Source organism: Lepisma saccharinum, chromosome 3, assembly GCF_977018435.1.
Source record: "Lepisma saccharinum chromosome 3, izLepSacc3.1, whole genome shotgun sequence".
NCBI lineage: Eukaryota > Metazoa > Arthropoda > Insecta > Zygentoma > Lepismatidae > Lepisma > Lepisma saccharinum.
Genome location: NC_139231.1, coordinates 122,999,772 through 123,020,262, shown reverse-complemented (window position 1 = coordinate 123,020,262; position 20,491 = coordinate 122,999,772). Strand labels below are relative to the sequence as shown.

Here is a 20,491-nt window from a genome sequence, read left to right as displayed (position 1 = left end):
TGCAGATCTCACTCTTCCATTTCTCTACTTTTTGGACACTACCATATTATGGCAAAGGAGTAATGACGTCCCCTGTGACTTCCTCATTCAATATTCTCTGGAGATGGAGGCAGTGTCAATATGACAGGAATGATTTTGTCATCCTCATTTCAATTCTTCCATCAACAGCCTATTGAGATTGGTAGATTTGGATGATCCTTTTCTGCTTTTATTTGACACCAATACTTGGAAATAACTCCTGATAAAAAGTGTGAGGGGAACTTTGGTTGGAGCAAGACGTGAGCTTTGAACATCCTTTTTCGCGAACAGATACCATCGTAATTTGCCAACATATTTGATTTTTGTGTCAGGCAAAATCCTGTCGTCATATTCAAGGTGTAAGAGACACCCAAATATCAACCCCACTCCATGAAGTACACCCTGTACTGCATTTTGCAGACTAACATTGCTCTGACATCTAGTGCCTCCCCGATGGCACAGTATTATCGTCTTCACCTTGCAATCAATGGGTCCCGAGTTTGTTACCCAGTGGAGGCACATATAGCGGTTCAGATCCCGCTTTAAACTGTAGGTGCAGTTCCAATTAGCCTTACTGTGTATAAAGTGGACTTAAATAAAACACCAACTCGATCAATAAATCAATGCTCTGGCGTCTGGGCCCATGGGACTTGAGCTGTGTGCTGCCCATGTGTGTTTGTGATTGTCCTTTCATCTATTTCATCTTATAATTCATTTTCATCTTTAAAATTAGCCAAAAGGAGCAGAAACGAGAAGTAAAGTAAATCATCATTCTTTCATTCTGTCATCTTGTCCATCGAATCCAGGAGAACCAAGATTTGCAAAAGATTCAAGCACATCAAATGCGTTCAACAACCACTTTTTTGCCTTCTTTGCAAGTACAAACACAAACTGGGATACCATTAATAGATAGTGTGAACGCTGCTGCCAAATTGACCCTCACACCAAAGAAGAAATGTTCATGCATATGCCTGGATCAGTCCCTGCAACATACTGAACTGTGTCTTTGTAGTGCAGATGATGAAAAGTGTGAAAACCATGACTTACAGGACAGAGACTCTGATCAGAGTGACAAGGAATTTGAATAAAGTGAATGTTTTGATGGCTTGATATTACCCAAATGATTACAACCACTCTCAATCTTGATAACAGGTGAGCTGCTTAAGTTTCAAAAGACAATACAAAATTTATTGTTACTCCTTTACTGTATTATTTATAATAATAGTAATGATAATAATGATAATTAATATTTTTCACTTGTTACTTATTAACAGAAAATGCCTCTGAAAAAATCTGATAAACAAACTCTAAATCAGGTTATGGACAGTATTTAATGTGCAGAACCTCCAAGGTGGCCATCTTGGATTTGGGAAGTCATGTATGGTCTCTGACACATTATCCAGCAAAACACCTGTAGTAATACATGATTGAATGCCTCCAAATGAAAGCATCCTCCATACACATGTCTTCCCTTCGTGCAAAAACCCAATAAACTTACAAATGGTCCAAATTACTCTTAAAGGAGTTAAGCCGATATGGCCGTTTTTGTTTGTTAATGTCTGCAGAGGCAGCCAACTTGGATGTATGATGTCCACAGGGAATACGCCACAATAGTGGGCATCAACAAAATATCACAGGGAGTAATTTTCCCCCTTTATATGCCAGAATGTCAAGTAAAGTGTAAAATATGCATAGAATCCTTGCAGAAAAGGGCACGAAATAGCTTCACTGGGTATATCTCCATAAAATAAAAGAACTGAGAATCAATTTTTTCCTTTTTCAATTCTGAACAAAACATAAATCTATATTTTTTTTCCAAAACCACTATTAAAGGAGTTATCATGCGTTTTCTTAGTGCATGAAGCGGTAGCCATCTTTGATTAATGACATCGCACAAGCTTTCTGCCACAATTGCAGGTAAAACACCTGGTAGTACATGATTGTGTACCACACTAGCAACGTATTACCGGTAATCATATATTCCCTTCATCAAAAACCCACGGGATTACAAATGCCCTTGGACTATTGTTAATTCACGCAGTGATTACATTTCAAAAAAAGTTAGTATACAATAAAATGTAGATACTGAAAGGTACTTCACATTAGGGAGTATTGATTTTAACGAAAATAATGTTTCAGGATTCCACTGATCACTTCACCATGTTACCAAACTAGGCCAGTGTAACTACAGCTTAGCCACCTCAGCTATAACAAGGATTTAGGAATTTATGGTAGGGCTGGGTAAAAAAGAGTAATAAGGAACATTTAGTCATCTGGTCCCATGTACGTAAAATTGCCATGTTCCCAACTGTACTGTAAAACACTGATTTAAAACACAAAAAAGTTAAGATCTAAAAGGCTGTGTGAAATCAGGCTTAACTCACAAACACGTTAAAAATTCCACTTAGATGTGCACGTTGGTAAGTTGTGCAACGAACTGGCGTGATACCTCGTGGAATGCCGGAAGTCTTTCGGTTGATGTCCCCACCCCCTGCCTTTCCTTTCCTGTGTTAGGTGGGCTACGTCATATCAAGTTCGAATTCTTGAAACTCTTTGGCTGCGCTAATCATGGTCTGAGTGACCCGGAAACCGATTTTTTCTCTTGTTGGTCCCAATCGCTTAAACATCTTGATCCACAGATTGTTGACGTTCTCGTCTTCTCTATTTAGCTTATTACTCATATCTTTGCAGATAGATGCCGCTTCGTAAACATTCCGACTTATCGGTTTGTTATCAATCCTGACAATCTCTCGTTTCTTAATTTCGTGTTCTTCTTCAATTATATGTTCCGATAACCCGGTTCTTGGTTTCCCTTCCTGAATATCTTTATCGTGTTCACCCCATCGGGTTTTCATGCTTCTGCCGTTTTGCCCTATGTATTCTTTATTACAAACACACTTTATACTATAAATCCCTTTTTTATCCTCATCTCGTTCTCCTTTTCCTTACCGTCTTTCTTATATTCCGTGAAATACTTCTCTACGGTGCGCAGAGCCCTCATCCCACATTTGATCCCGTATTCTTTGATCACTTTTTCTATCTTTTTGGATACTCCGTTGAAATAAGTGATACCTATGTACCTATACTTTTTTTCTTCTTCATCAATTCCATTCTCTTTCCTTGATATGATGTAGCCCACCTAACACAGGAGAGAAAAGGCAGGGAGTGGGGACATCAACCGAAAGACTTCCGGCATTCCACGAGGGACCATGCCAGTTCGTTGCACAACTTACCAACGTGTGCATCTAAGTGGGATTTTTAACATGTTTGTGAGTTAAGCCTGTGTTCACACAGCCTTTTAGATCAGTTTCGTAACTTGTTTGTGTTTTAAGTCAGTGTTTTACAGTACAGGTGGGAACATGGCAATTTTACGTACAAGGGACCAGATGACGAAATGTTCCTTATTACTCTTTTTTACCCAGCCCTACCATAAATTCCTAAATCCTTGTTATATCTGACGCGGCTAAGGTGTAGTTACACTGGCCTATTTTGGTAACCTGATGAAGGGATCAGTGGAATCCTGAAACATTGTTTTCGTTAAAATCAATACTCACTAACGTAAGTACCTTTCAGTATCTACATTTTATTGTATACTATCTTATTCAACGTGAGTAAGTCGCACGAGTACTAAATATGAATATGATTACATTTGACCATAAAGATCGGTACAGTGTAATGTGACTTATGTGCAATAATCATGAATCTTCCTTTCAGGTGGATAACTTGTTACATGTATGCTGGAGTGAGTTTTAGTGAGTTAAAAATTTCAGAGACTTGCCCTTATCACTAGCACAAACTACTGTTTGCTAATCCAGTTCATACAATGTACAATATCAATCCAAAAGTGATTCAGGTTATTGTCAACACCTACGATTTGTTTGAGGTTGGGCCGAAGTACTTTGTCCATACAAGTTTAATTACGTGTGTTCCTATTTTCTGGAATCAGTTACACTTTTTATTACTATTTTGCAAAGCGTTGGTACTATGTAACTCCAAACTGCGCTGTTAGCGTACCGTGATAATGTCATTGCCATTTGCAGTTCTTGGAGAGACATATATTTCCTTATCTGGAAGTGATGTCTACTATCCGATTAAAAATTATGGATACTCGAGTTTGGACTCCAATTAAAATTTAACCAGTAGACCTACATAAAAACTAGTTACATTGAACTTTAGCATATTCAATTCTGCGTTAAGTTATGGTAACCAATTTTTTTTCGAATATGTCTTTGATTTTTTTATTATTGCAAGAACAAAGAAGTTCCCTTTTTTTCCCCCAACAACCACTGTCTTTGAAATTCTGTACATAAAAAAATAGCTGTAGCAACATCATGGTACTGAATACACCACCTCCACAAGAATGAAAAAGGGGTGGGGGGGGGGTTACTGGGAATAGCTTTACGCTTCACCTATTTCTGCCGTGAACAGCAAATGGTGTAATGGCGATGTGAGAAGAAATAAAAATATTAAATTACCGTACAGTAAAAATCTAGAAAGTAACTCCTTTGAAGGTGAGGAATGTAAATTTCTTGCATTATAATTATTTTCTTGTATCATAATGCAGTAACTACTTCTGTACCAATGTATTCTCAGAATGTGTGAAAATGCTATCTCACATTTTGAGTTTCCCTCGAAAACAAATTGCATATGCTCCTAATACACTCACGCACATATGAGCATCTGTTAAATATTGGAAAGTGTTCAAGAAATTGTGTTAATGCATTCGAATTGTCAAGTTTTATGTTTTTTCACATAAATATGAAATACATTTTCATTTAATAAAAGCATGAAATACCAATAAAATATTTTTGAACTCGATTAAAAGTTGGTCATTAGCTGAATGTGTAGAGTGAGTTTGTAAGAATATTTACTCTAAAAAGGAAGAACAAAAATCAGTTTCTATGTACTGTGATACCTTTCAAAATCACTTGCATAAATTAAGTAAAGCCGGTCCCCGTGGTTAAGTGGTTAGCACATCGTGCTATGATGCCCAGGTTTGAATTTCAGCCTGGACATGGATGTTTGCGAGTGTCCATTCATCATATCATCACTCATCCCCATCTTCACAATTAGCTAAAAGTGGCAGAAAAGCGAAGTAAAATAAAGCAAATCAAAATAAATAAATTAAGTTAAGTAGCCACAAAAAATATTGCAATATATGTATATATTTTCACACTTATTTCAATCAGGACTGCACATCACTTTCAGTGAGTCTGAGGATTATTTAAATTTATTGTTTCTTTAATTTCAGTATGGTGGAAAAGGCTACGTGTACATCAATAAAAAGAAAGGTTCGAACAGTCTTCAAAATATAAGGTAAGCATCTTTGAGGTTCAGAGTAACCCATTATTAGGCTTCTTTCAAATTGTGAAATAGAGTTTGTACACAAAATGCATATCACTTTCTAGTTTCAATCTGTGGGTTGTTAAATGCAACCTTCATTTTACAACATTATGAGAGTTTGAGTATATTAAAAAGTGAGATAAAATCACAACAGATACCTTGTTTTCTCTCCCCGATGGTGCAGTGGTAGTGTCTTCTCCTTGTAATCAAGGGCTTCGATACCCGGTGGAGGCTCAAGTGGTTCGGATCCCACTTTAAACTGTAGGTCCAGTCCCAATTAGCCTTAATGTGCATAAAGTGGACTTAAAACAACAAATCAACCAGATACCTTGTTTTCTCCCCAAATTTTTGGACACTCAGATATTTCTTCAGTGATAGACCAAAAAAAATGGGTGGTGGAAGGGTTAAGATAGTTGAAATGGGTTAGAACGTTCAAAAACTTAATGTGCTGATCATGCCACTGTGATGATGTATTTTTGTAATTTGTCTCAACATATTTACATGACACTGCCTATGTCAGTAATTTTATTTGTAAATAATTAATATTTCTCTCAATAAATTAAATGACATTACTTATTTATTTTTTTTCACCTCATTTACCAGAATTTTATGATAATTGTATGTACCTAGTTCAAATTTTATTTTTTTACTCCTAATGTACCCCACATGATCTCTACCTTTAGCCCTCTTAGTTTGTCTGCCGGACCCTGTGGCCGAGTGGTTAGTATATCGTGCTGCGATGCTCGGTTTTAGTTGTTTGTGAATGTCCATCAATTTCATCATTTCATCACTCATCCCCATCTTCGCAAATTAGCCAAGAGGCACAAAAGGCGAAGTAAAATAAACTAAATCAATCAATCTTAGTTTGACCAATATACACTTGGTCACAACTGCATTTTATATGATAAATTCCTGCTCCTTCCAGTTTGTGAATAAAGTGTTGTTGTAGGCAGATGTCATGCTGTATGTTTGTAAACCTGGTTGGTACATTCAGGAAGTTTCAAATTGATATAAATTAATTCAAATAGGAGTCCTGAGTTTGATTGGCGATATATTTCAGTTGTTTGCGTCACACTTTAAACTGTAGATCCAGTCCTGCATAACATAAAACATGATAGTTCGTTATTGGGGATAGGATAGATTAATCTTCCTCTTTCTTTCTATTTTTTTCTTTTAAGGGATTTATTGTATCAATATATATTTAATTGCATAAAAATTAGAATGTAAAAACCTCTAGAATATTTATATTCTACAGTATGGTCGGGAAAAAGTTATACCAAAAGTTGCCGACTGTGTACGATGTTGCAACTTTTGGTATACTTCTTTTCCGGCCATACTGTATTTTATGTTTTCAAGACATATGCTTAAGTTTTGGCCAATATACGCATATTACTTTATCAGTGAAATTACCAATACTTTTACCAATCCAATATTTTGGGTTGATGCATAAGTTCATAGCTTTTCACCGTGATAATTTTTTTATTATTATTTCATACTCATTAGCGATGAACAAAAGACAAATTAATCAGTAATACATTTTCCTTCATTGTCCATGACTCTCTACCAATGCAGTGACAGTTTTTCGATTCCATGTCTGAATAAATCAGCTGATTTGGGGGTAATACGTCGTTAAGCCAAGTTTAAAGAGCATTTGTGTTACCAAAGGAGTTTCCTTGAAGATTGGTGGATTGAAATCTGAAAAGGTAGAAATACGAGGCTGCAAGATCAGAGGAGTAAGGAGGATGTGGAATAACTACCCAACCAAACTCCTGGATAGCAGCTTTTGTTATATTAGCGGAGTGTGGGTGTGCATTCGTTACCGAACAGGGTAAGTACTTTTCCCCCTAACCTGGCACTCTCATTGCTCAGTCAGAAGTGTTAAATCTAAACATGATTTTACATTATTATTAAGCTAGGCATTCACACCTGTCCCTTTTAGGGCCGTCTCTATCAGCAAATGTTGATGATAATGAAGGGGTGAGCCACGTCCTTTTGGTTAGATCCCCGTGTTCCAAAGGCTGGAATGCTACGCATTATCGTAGCAGTAGTTGCAGTCTTCCTGGTCTCCTTGCTGATTTGTGTTGTTTTCACTTAAAGCATGCAGTACCTTGAACCTTGCCCATTGAATGCAAATGTCGCACAATGGCTGAATGGTCACAGTTCATCACATTTGCTAAATGTCTGGTCGACTAACATGGACCATTGTGGATTAAAGTATTTAAACAGTCTTCATTAAAGTCCAATGGTCTTCCTGAACGTGGAGAGTCACTCGGTCAAAATTGCCCTCTTTGAAATGACAAAACCATTTTCTTGTCCTACTTTCCCCATTGGCATTTTCCCCGTACATGGCACAAATGTTTCAAGCTGCCTGTGCTCCTCTGTTAAACTCTGACAGAAAAATATGTCGTAGGTATTATTATTATTATTTTTTTCATTTCACAGTTATTGTTCTTTAGCCCACAAATAACACTGTCTTCCTTCAAATCCACAAAATTCAATGTGTATTCACAAGCACAATATAATTCCAATCCAGTTATGAACGTTAAACAAACTCCTAATACTACAGTATTGCCATGCCAAACACGAACTTATGTATCAACCCAATATTTCTATACATGGCCTATAATTTAGTGCAAGTTTCAGCCATTTTGTTGTTAATTTAATGAATATAATATATAATTCATATGCCATGATTTTTGTAGTAAATGTTTAAATATGCGTTAGGGAAATTAATAAACTATTCATGTTCCTCAAGGAACATTTACAACTTTATATTGGATCGGTAGAATATCAGTATCGGCAAAAATTTCATATTGGTGTGTCCCTAATGCATATGTGTGATTTAGTATGTAGGTAATTGCTATGCTGACAAAACCTTTTTCTTTCTTCCTTCAGAAGCCATGATTCCTCTGATAATGAACACACATCTCAAGCAGGTAAGAGAAAAAGAGATAATCTTAATACATCTGAGAAAAGAATTAAGAAGGAAGAAAGTATTAATGCATCCGAGAATAGAATTAAGAAGGAAGAAAGTATTAATGCATCCGAGAATAGATTTAAGAAGGAAGAAAGAATTGAAGAAACATCAGTATGTTGCGAACGCTGTGGTAGGGTATTACTAAACAGAAATCAGTCAGTTGCAAAAAGACTGAGGAACAGTTTCTGTGAAAACTGTTTGCAGCAGCCATCTCGTTCATCTGCTTTCGATATCAAAAAATGCTGTATAACTCTAGTGGATATAGTGAAAATGGAAAAATTTGACAAAAAGTTTGAACATGGTGTGTATAAGTGCGATGATTCAGATATTGATGGAGTGGGAAGAAGGACCACCAAGAGACGTACTAGGAAGCTGAGCATAGAGAGTTCATCGAGGGGTTCTCCATTGACAGTGAAAGGTGAAGATGATGATGCAAGTTCCGTGGAAGTTCGACCCAGAAGACAGAGAAGAAATGACAAGAGTAATGTTCCTGCAGAGCTTGCCCAAGTTCAAACGGACAGTGCGTCTGAAAGGACTCCATCTAGGATACAAAAAGATAGGAAAAGTGAAAGTGACTCTGATAAAAATGCTCCATCTCGATCATCACGAGTGAAACGAGACGAGAGCATAGACAGTTCTGAACTAAGTGACAGCTCACATAGGTCACTTACAGTAACAAAACAGAAAAATATTAGAGCAAAGCCGGGCCCAAAGTCTGCAAAAGCAAAAAGGGATAAATTGCCAGAGGTTGACAACAGTGAAACTTTAAAAAGACAAACCAGACATCGAAAAAGTGGAGAGCTTAAGGAATTATCCGATGAAGATGTAGCATCTAAGAAGAAGCAGAAAACTCCATATAAGTGTGGAGTGTGTCAAGAAGAATTTGATAACCAAATTGATGGTAAGCTGCATGAAATCAACCATTCAGGAAAGATTCCGTGCATTGTCTTGGATAAGAGTGTAGTTAAAACAAGCTCTTTAGCGGAAGATTTAAATGATGTGGAGAATACAAGCAGACTCGATGCAAGTGTCCCATCCGCTACAGAAAATAAAGATGAGACACAAGACATTTTGTCTGCAACTAGTGAAGATACAAGGAGTTCTACTGGGAGTGATTCTGAATCATTAAGTAGCGAGATGGAACAACAAAAAACTTCCAGTGGTACTGAGGTTCAAAATGTTGAAAATTCGGGGACAAGTTCAGCAAAACTCGTAGAATCGACCAGGATAAATGATGGTATCTCTCCAAGAGAGGCAGAGAAGATTGAAAGTGACACCAGAACAGAGGATGATTCAGAAGTAATGAAACAAACTGAGGGAGATGATAATGTCACACCGACAGAGCTTAGTAATCGTTATAATGTGGAGTGTACCCAGCAAGAAGAGGCAAGTGGAGTGGAAGATGATCCTAAAACCGAAAAACCAAAAGATTCATCTACATTACAAGATATTGTCTCTCCATCATCACCCATGGCTGCTACTCAAGAGACGACTGAGGAAAGAGAACCTGACGTGAAAGATGATAAAAATATAGAAATAGAAAAGCATCAAGAAGTGAAAAGTGAATCGGACACAGCTGGCATTTGTGAAGAAACACCTGATGATAAGCAAGTACCAAATGAGTCGGAAGTGCAACAATCAAAATGTGAAAGTGACCTTGAGGCATTTGTAGAGGAGGATGAAAAGTCATCGCTTGCACAGAATGATAAAGACGAAAGTGAAATATTACATGATCAGATAGAAAATTCAATGAATCAAGAAGCAGACGATGATAAACCAACTAAATCAGAAGAGCCAGAGTCTAAAACAGAATCTTCAGTGAATCAGGATGGTGAATCAAAGCATAAGAATAACAATGTAACATCAGAATCACCTGCAGAAGATAAAATTGAAACACCAGGGAAAATAGAAAGTGAACTTACTGGAAAAGATACAAAAACAGAAAGTAAAGCTCCTTCAACAGATGATAAACCTGAGGCTGACTCAGGCTCTACAACAATGTCAAGCAATAAAACTGAGTCACCAAAAACGACTGCTTCAGATAAACCTGTTGGTAAATCTGATACCCAAATTAAAGCTACAGATATTGGCCAACCCCCATTAAAACTTGCCAATACATCTTCCAAGCAACCAGAAAGTAAGACTGTTGTGTCTGATTGCAAATCATCTGCTAAGCAGGGCAATGAATCTCCATTGAAGTCAGATACTCAAACCAAATCTGAAAATAAAACGAGTCCATCGAAACCAACACCTCCCAAACACGAAGAGAAAGCACCAGTGGCAAAACCTGCAGCTAAAGTACATAGTGAGGCAAAGTCTGAAAACAAGTCAACACAGCAGTCTAAACAGGTTAGTTCAATGCCTTCAAAGCAAGAAAACAAAGCAGCACCTAAGCCTGATTCACAGATAAAACAAGGGGATAAAACTGCAGCTACAATCCCTAAATCAGCCGTTAAAATAGATTCTAAAGCAAAACCTGAGAACAAAACAGAATTGGCAGCAATGCAAGATTCTATACTTAAGCGAGATGATAAAACTACTACTTCAAAACCAGAACTGAAGTCAAGTACACAGTCTAAACTCAGTGACAAAAGTGCATTAGGTAAAACAGATAGTCAAGCAAAAAGTGAGAATAAAACTGGGCTATCTGGAAATAAAATGCCATCAGACATTAAAAAAGACACAGAACGGAAACCCGAAAGTAGTGTTCCTGTAAAGCAGAGTGATAAAACAGTGCAGCCTGACAAACAAGAGAAAAGATTGACTATACCAAATACAAAACCTCTAACTAAAACAGACATTCCAACGAAGTCCGAAAATAAAGCTAGTACACCATCAAAATCACCTGTCAAACAAGATGATAAATGTGCAAACCAAGCATCTAAATCAGATGCACTGTCTAAATCTCAAGCACCGCAAAGCAGTTCAGCACAAAACAAAACAGTAGTCACTTCTAGGACAGGTATACAGACAAAGACTGAGGGCAAAGCTAAACCAGGTGGAACAACCAGTACTCAGCCTGGGTCAAAGTCGGAAACAGTTGTTCCGAAGCCACACTTGCAAACTAAGACTGAGGACAAAGCTAAAACAGGTGGAACAACCAATACTCCTGGGTCAAAGTCAGGAACAGTTATTCCTAAGCCATGTTTGCAATCTAAGACTGAAGACAAAGGTAAAACAGGTGGAACAACCAATACTCCTGGATCAAAGTCAGAAACAGTTGTTCCGAAGCCACACTTGCAAACTAAGACTGAGGACAAAGCTAAAACAGGTGGAACAACCAATACTCCTGGGTCAAAGTCAGAAACAGTTGTTCCGAAGCCACACTTTCAAACTAAAACTGAGGACAAAGGTAAAACAGGTGGAACAACCAATACTCCTGGGTCAAAGTCAGAAACAGTTGTTCCGAAGCCACACTTGCAAACTAAGACTGAGGACAAAGCTAAAACAGGTGGAACAACCAATACTCCTGGGTCAAAGTCAGGGACAGTTATTCCTAAGCCACACTTGCAAACTAAGACTGAGGACAAAGCTAAAACAGGTGGAACAACCAATACTCCTGGGTCAAAGTCAGGGACAGTTATTCCTAAGCCACACTTGCAAACTAAGACTGAGGACAAAGCTAAAACAGGTGGAACAACCAATACTCCTGGGTCAAAGTCAGGGACAGTTATTCCTAAGCCACACTTGCAAACTAAAACTGAGGACAAAGCTAAAACAGGTGGAACAACCAATACTCCTGGGTCAAAGTCAGAAACAGTTGTTCCGAAGCCACACTTGCAAACTAAGACTGAGGACAAAGCTAAAACAGGTGGAACAACCAATACTCCTGGGTCAAAGTCAGGGACAGTTATTCCTAAGCCACACTTGCAAACTAAAACTGAGGACAAAGGTAAAACAGGTGGAACAACCAATACTCCTGGGTCAAAGTCAGAAACAGTTGTTCCGAAGCCACACTTGCAAACTAAGACTGAGGACAAAGCTAAAACAGGTGGAACAACCAATACTCCTGGGTCAAAGTCAGGGACAGTTATTCCTAAGCCACACTTGGAAACTAAAACTGAGGACAAAGCTAAAACAGTTGGAACAACCAATACTCCTGGGTCAAAGTCAGAAACAGTTGTTCCGAAACCACACTTGCAAACTAAGACTGAGGACAAAGCTAAAACAGGTGGAACAACCAATACTCCTGGGTCAAAGTCAGGGACAGTTATTCCTAAGCCACACTTGCAAACTAAAACTGAGGACAAAGCTAAAACAGGTGGAACAACCAATACTCCTGGGTCAAAGTCAGAAACAGTTGTTCCGAAGCCACACTTGCAAACTAAGACTGAGGACAAAACTAAATCAGGTGGAACAACCAACACTTCTGGGTCAAAATCAGAAACAGGTTCTTCTAGGCCAAGCATGCAAACGAAGACAGAAGACAAAACTAAAACAGGTGAAACAACCAGTACTCAGCCTGGGTCAAAGTCAGAAACAGCTTCTTCTAGGCCAAGCATGCAAACTAAGATGGAAGACAAAACTAAAACAGGTGGAACAACCAGTACTCAGCCTGGGTCAAAGTCAGAAACAGCTTCTTCTAGGCCAAGCATGCAAACTAAGATGGAAGACAAAACTAAAACAGGTGAAACAACCAGTACTCAGCCTGGGTCAAAGTCAGAAACAGCTTCTTCTAGGCCAAGCATGCAAACTAAGATGGAAGACAAAACTAAAACAGGTGGAACAACCAGTACTCAGCCTGGGTCAAAGTCAGAAACAGCTTCTTCTAGACCAAGCATGCAAACAAAGACAGAAGACAAAACTAAAGTAGGTGGAACAACCAATACTCCTGGGTCAAAGTCAGAAACAGGTGGTTCTAGACCAAGCATGCAAACAAAGACTGAAGACAAAACAAAACCAAGTGGATCAATGACTAGCATTGTGCCAAAATCAGAAACAGTTTCAAAAGCACCGAGTAATCAACCAGCTGTAACAGAATCTATTCAATTAAAGAAACCAGAAGGCGAGAGGAATGCTAAACCGGCAGTGAATCAAGTGGGACAAAGAAATATAAACTTGACCAAAGTAGAAGATAAGCGTGATGAACAAAATAAAGACACTTCAGTGCAAGCCAAACCTGAAAATAGCATGCCTAATGCTAACTTAAATAATAGTGCTTCAAGTGCAAAACTTCAGTTGAAGACTGGTGAAACGAAATTTTCCACTGCAAGTAGTAGTGGTACGGTAACTGCAAGCTCTCGCAATGAACGGAGTTGATTAGTATCAAGGGAGGAAAAGTCAACAAAACTGGAGAAATTGCTCTGGAGGATAAGGTCAAAATAAATTTACAAAAAGTCCCAGACTGACTAGAAGGATTTGGGTAAAAAGATTATGTTAAACTGCCTATCAGTACAAACAGGGAATTCAGAAGTTCAGACTGTCTGCTAGATTTGGAAATAATTGCATTGGTTACTGGTGTGTTGTAACCGCAATATTCAGTAACGATCTGGGAGAATGTTTTTGCACTTTTTTTAAATAATAATCTATTTTTTGACAAATTCTTCTTATTCTGAGAAATCGTGTATTGTATAAGTAAGTAGCTTCAAGTTCATTACAAGGCGTGGACATTATTTCTGAACAGTGTTCTGAGTGAAAGCACAGTTGGAGTGATCAAAAATGCAATGAGTTTCATCTAGTATTAAGTATGTGTGTTTTTGTGCCATGCATCTTTATAATGACAAAAATATATCCAGATAAAGTAAATGTTGTTTTCATACAGGATAACTTAGACTTCTGTAACTGTGTGTTGTTTATAAAAAAATAGTCATGTCTTGGTGTGATAAATACTATAATTACAGTATTGTTATTCCATTGTTATGTTGTAAAAAATATATTTGCAGTAAAGTTGTAGCCATTAATGGTAATATAACTTTATTCTTCTTCACCTTCTACTGCATGAAATTATAAAATAGAAGTGAATTTATGTTTCACAGATGTAATGAAATAATATGGCTTGTTACAACTTTATTTGCAGCCAGATTGGAAGTTTATTTAATTCCATTTGAAGATTGTTATAAAGAGGTGTCTTTATTTTGTTTATCAGCCTTACCTTCTTCTTGTAAAGGAAAAAAGAAAGAAAAACTCAATTTTATTGTCAAGTTCCTTTTTGGGGGTGCATTTGAACGTATGTTGCTGTTCTAAATCAAATTCTGTGCACTGTAATAGTTGCTTAAATGATGGAATTGACAGTTGATTTCAGTAGAAGGAATAATGCATCATTATACAAATGGTTGAAAAAATCTATTGCTTAGCTTGTACAAGAAGTTAATGGAAAGTAATGCCTCCCACCGTAAAACACAACAGACAACAGCAATGTGATACAAGCCATCACTTATTCCTAAGTATGCCTACTTTCATTTCAGTGTGAGGTTATGAAGAGGGTGTACAGCTATAACTCTTGAAATGAAGACATGTAATGAGTCTAATGGCCATTCATTTTGTGTAGTTGCAGGAATGTCCTGTGATGGAATTGTTAAAGGCATTGCAACACATTTATGGTGATGAGGGTATCGATATAAGTAGTGTGTGACATTGCACCAGAAGTAAAAAGAAAAACTGAAACAAATTGTATAGTCGTGTGAGAATCAGAGGAACATAACCAAAAATTCAGTGCTCGGATTTGTTGAACGTATCTCCTTTTAAGAGGAGACGCAGTAGCTTGGTTGGTATAGAGCATGTGGGCTACATGCCAAAGACTCGGTTACAAATCCTGGGGCGGGGGCTGGACCAGGAATTTTTCCAGTCATTTCCCTGTTCCTGCGTGGCTCTTCAGGTGCATCCAGCCTCATATCAATGGGTACTTGGGAGCAACCATGGGAGGTAAAGGCAGCGAGATGTAATGCTGAGCACATCATCCCAACTATGGCCGAGATCAAGAATATGTGGAGCTCTGTACCTCCACATCACCCCATATGCCTTCATGGCATGTGCGCACACGCACAAGGGTACCTTTACCTATCTCCTCTTAAGAGCTCTTTGGGGAGTTAGATTGACATCTCTGTCTCCAATTTTTAGTGGTAAAGTCACCTGTCTCCAATTTACTTACTTTTTTTTTAGTCACACAAGTATTCCTAAGAATACATTATTTCCTCTCTCCTGTAACTTTTATAAATTGGAGTTACTTCTGTCTGATTCTCACATGATGGCATGAAATGAAGCAGCCATTCTGTCGATTTATCGTTGCGTACTTCATCTCAAAAGCTATAGTTACACACCCTACTCTTTGTACAACTGCTTCTCGCACACTAAAATGAAAGTAGAATTAGGCATAACAAGGAAGTAGTATGCTAACATGTACTGTTGTTATATCCCTCATGTAAGTTTTTTTGTGTAGCTCTGGGTGCTTCTGCTTCAAGCCGAACCTATAGAGATGGTTCTCCAAGCCAACATTTGCGATTGGTAAATTTTTTCTCTGAATTTAAAGTATTTTTGAGACTTGTTCTGTAGATCACTTGACTAAATTTATAGTAGTACCAGATGAGTACAATTGAATATTCAAAATGGTAATCTACAAAACAAGGCTTCCAAGTTCTCAAGACTTCTACATACAAACATCCGTAAGAAATTCCATTTTGGTGTAGACCAAAACTTTGAAGAAAGACCATTTGTTTGTGTCCAGGGCTACGCTCGGTGAACTCTAGCAGATCAGGAACGGCCTGCAAGGTTGTTCACTTGATTGATTGGTTGGGGCATTTTTTAAATTTTAATCAGTTGCATCATCAACACAACACATGCAATAAGTCCAGCATCCAGCAATTATTCATGGTTAATATTGTGTTGTTTACAGCACCTGTGTGTTATGGTTGCATTTGTTTGGTAGTTTAAAGTGTAAAAATAAGAGTTTTTGAGAATTAGAAAGTGACCAAAGAGAAGGCAAAGAGTTTTCTTATTTTTATGTGTGCCTGACTACTTTCCACAGAAACAAACTTGTGTTTAATTAAAAATAAAAGTGACCAATGGTCTGAGTACAAGCTTTGGTCTATTCTGTTATGTTGTCAATCACTCTAATTTGTTTGAACATACAACAGTTTTCTTCCCTATATTACATCAGTTTGTTACTAGGAATGTATATGAATTTTGTGAAGTATGTATCAATGAGATTCAGAAACTTTCTTGTACTTCAAAAATAACAGCAGAACAAGTGTTTCATCAGTTGTCACTGTAAGTAAGTATTAACACCATTGGCACATTATCTTGTATTTTCATTCTTTCATGGTTTAGAGAATGCAGTAAAAATTCAGCATCCATGTCAGAAAAATTTAGCTCATTGTTGGACCATTTTCAATGTCCGAGATGAACTTTAGCTGTGGATGACATTTTGAGCCCAGTGACAACCATAAACTCAATTACAACTGGGCATATACCAAAAACAATGTATTGATATAAGGAAGTATGGGTTGAAATGTTATCACTGGTACCAGCCCAATACTTTCTGGAGTCTGCATAAATATAATGCGACACTTTTGCATAGTCTAAATATAATGAAAATTATGCAAAATGCATAATGTCATTATTTTTTAAACAAAAGTGTGGGAAGAAATTAATTTTTTTTAAATTAAATGATTATTTAGTGTGAAGTTATGAATATTTAAAGGAAAAGCTTCCCAATTGATATGATATAGTTCCAATGGAAAACTTTGAACTGTTATAATTTTCAATTATTGGTGCAAATCAGTAGAAGTATCATCATACGAGGGGAGAGTGAAAAGTTTTGAGCCTCACAGGGAAGGGGTGTTTGAGCTGCAATTTTTCATTATGATTTCTCTATATAATCTCTATAATCACCCCCCAGATCAATGCACTTATGCATTCTGTGCTGCAATTTGTTTACAGTCATCTGGTAGAATCATTTGTCCTGAGTCTCGCACCACTGAATGACCGTCTTTGTCTGTGTGGAAGTGACGTCCTCAAAGTGAATTCTTCATAGCAGCGAAAAGATGAAAATCCGACGGGGCAGGTCGGGGGAATAAGGTGGATGGGGAAGTACGGTGAAGCCACACTCAGCCAAAGCAGCCTGTGAAGTGAGGCCTTGCCGACAGAAGTACAAATCACGGCCCTGTCGGCCACTCTCTTCTCTGATGCTTCATTCATTTTTAACCTGACAGAAAAATAGAAGAAAACATGTGAATTTCATAAAAGTTCGCAAAGGGTGTCCTAAAACTCAAACCTTACATCCTCCAAAATATTAACTACCTAGCATCACTCCTTCCATGTGAGGCTCAAAACTTTTCACTTTCCCCTCGTATATATATATCTGAGAGCAGATATGATAATTGGTGATTCACTTATCCATCAGTGGCATGCATTATTTGTTTCAGCAACAGTTAGTTCATGCTAAGCCACAGGATGAGACTGCTACATTCTTATTGCAATATATTTTTTTAAAAATTAATTTTTCTTTGATAATACCAACAAGAAGCTGTTGGAAGACTTATTTTTCTGAGACTGCGTATATGTTGCAATGTAATAGGTTTCAAGAAGGTTGCTCCTTCCTTTGTCTGCAAATATGTATGTACATTCAGTTTTCAGTATGATATTCCCTTTACATTGTATTTTTCATTGTTTTTATATACTATAATACTTTGTATACATGTATGTAAAGGTGTCATATGTTTTGTATGTTGTCTAGATACGATTACAGCTTTCATCAGAAACTTTTTACAAATATTTTCTTCATACTATTTAAAGAAGTGGTTCTCAACAGGTGAGCTGTGAAACTTATGAGGCTTTGAGATATTTCTGGTTAAAGAAAATATATATTATTTCACTGTAATTTGTTCCATTAATTTAAAATATTAACTTGAGTTTTTGTTGGAGTTTTTGTTGGTGCATCTCTGCAATGTTTCAGTTCTGGAGAATAGTAAAATCATTTTATATTTCCTTCATAATTTTTCAAAAGTGCAAGAACGTAACTTTCTCAGTTTGCAAATGCAACGAACATGTAGCTTCATGAAATATGTGAACATACTATTGGAAGTGTTTTTTGTATGATTCTTGAGGTATTTCTGGCAGCAGATGTTATTTTTTCCACCCTGAATATTGTACATACATACAAATATGCCAGTTGTTACTTTAGAAATGTTAATAGCATAGAATAAAGCACTATTATGTGTGCAATTGTTGTCACTGTCACAGAAAGAGTGAATGTTTCAAACTATGATTGTTTTTGTATGAGATATATTTAAAATGTGGGAAAAAGGAAAAGATTATTGTGTACTTACTGTAAGTTTTATCATGTAGCGCTGTATTAAATTTTTATTTTATCTGTGATAATGTTAATTTTTACTTGCATCAACTTCTAATTGACAGAGCATTAACCCTACAGAAAAGTTTCACAATTTGTTCTTTAAACTACCATTTAAATGATACTGAATTTTTTATTATTAAATTTACTATGCTTTGCAGTTTGCTTTGTTGAATGCAAACTTTTATTTTGTTTGAAACTGTTCGTCTGAAGAGTTAGGTTCAGTTCAAATAGATATTTTCATTTGAAAATTTTCTTCTGATGTTCTAAAGTCTGAAAAACTCAATCTATTTAGAATTCCTTCTAGAACATTGATGAGAATCCCAGTGTTTGACTGACATCTTTTAACTTGTAACAAAGTGCCGAATTTTACTTGTAGGATAAAACAAATGTGAATTGCATGCACAACATGTTGCCGAACCTACTGTAAACACATGGTTCCTTCTGTGGGAGGATTGAGGATTGGTCAATGCTGGGTTGATCTTTCCAGGATAGAGACAGATGGAAGACGTTTTGGTGAGGCAATAAACCTTCTGTTTTAGGTATGGCCGTGGCCAGAATTTTATTTGGGGGGGGGGTCATTCCTCATCAGTAGAGGCATCCCCAGAAATATTTAAAGAAGGGGTTAGGTCGTGGATAAAACTTGATTCATACAAATAATAATGACAATAATAATTATTATTTTACAATAATAACTATTATAAGTTATGAAAAATATACCAATTTCAATCCAAATTCATTGTTATTACATAAATAGAGAGACTTTGCTGCTCGATCCACCTTATCAATGAATCTAACACAATTGTTGTCCACTATTTTTCTTATATTTCTAGTTAGTGTACTGAAAATCATAGTTATTGAAGTTTGTTATTAACTTGTACACAATCATTAAAAAAAAGGCTTTAATAGTTAGTGGTAAATTTTACTCATAAAGTTTATATTCTGTGACTTCTCACAAAATATAAGTTTTGGAAGCTCTGGACCCATTTATTCTTTGGATGAAATAGTAGAATATAAAACTATAACCTGGTTCCTCTATTATATAGTAAACCTTTTTTGATGTAATGCAGTTTTTACTGTGGTTATAACTTTATTAATGAAGAAAAACATTCAAATTAGATATTTGTAGGATTTTTTTTGGGGGGGGGGGGGCTTCAGCTCTTCCCCTGGGTATGTGCTGGCCACAACTGCAGAATACAAGACATGAAACACTAACCATACAACATTCATTTTGCAACTGATGAGTATGATTGACAAACATAGCTCTCAAGATCAGCCATCAGTTGGGAATGGGGAAAGGAATTTGTAGGTATCACACTTTTAATGTGAGTGAATATACATCCAATCATTTTCTGATGCAGCTTGTTCCATAAAGAGTGCTCTTCATGAAATCACATACCTTCATGGGACTCTGTTACAAGAAATACACATATAAAAAAAATGACAGTGTGAAGTCAACAGTCCTCATTTTTTAACCATTGTAATTAATGTAACAAGATAGAAAATTCACAGAAAATAATATACAATGCAGTAAGAATTACCCTGTGTGCAATTTATATTTTCTGCTTTTTACTTTGTAAAATATGTTTTTGATACAATTTTGTTGTTATTTCCTTTGCATATCTACAGTTTAAAATCTAAAATAAAGGAGTTTTGATGGACAAACAATTTATTGTAAAATACGAGGTAGTTATTAGTAGTATGAACGTAATAATAAAAAAGAATTTAGTTGAATAAACCATTTTACTCCCATGAACATGCACCCATGGCATTGAGGTATGTATCACACTAGGAGACTGTACTTGTTCCGGGAATATGTGGAGCGAGTACTGTTTGCTGGAACTCTTCATTGTGAGCACTTTGATTTT

At 36.8% G+C, this 20,491-nt stretch overlaps 1 protein-coding gene across 1 annotated transcript in view; it reads left to right on the top strand.

The window, feature by feature from the left end:
* The window catches only part of LOC145985386 (uncharacterized), a 37,738-nt gene extending 17,459 nt beyond the window's left edge, over positions 1–20,279 (top strand). The window contains exons 4-5 of the mRNA XM_083119355.1: positions 5,270–5,334; positions 8,257–20,279. Coding sequence (XP_082975481.1) covers positions 5,270–5,334; positions 8,257–13,597 — 5,406 coding nt within the window. The 3' untranslated portion in view covers positions 13,598–20,279. The remainder of the gene's footprint in view (positions 1–5,269; positions 5,335–8,256) is intronic.
* The last annotated feature ends 212 nt before the right edge of the window (positions 20,280–20,491 follow it).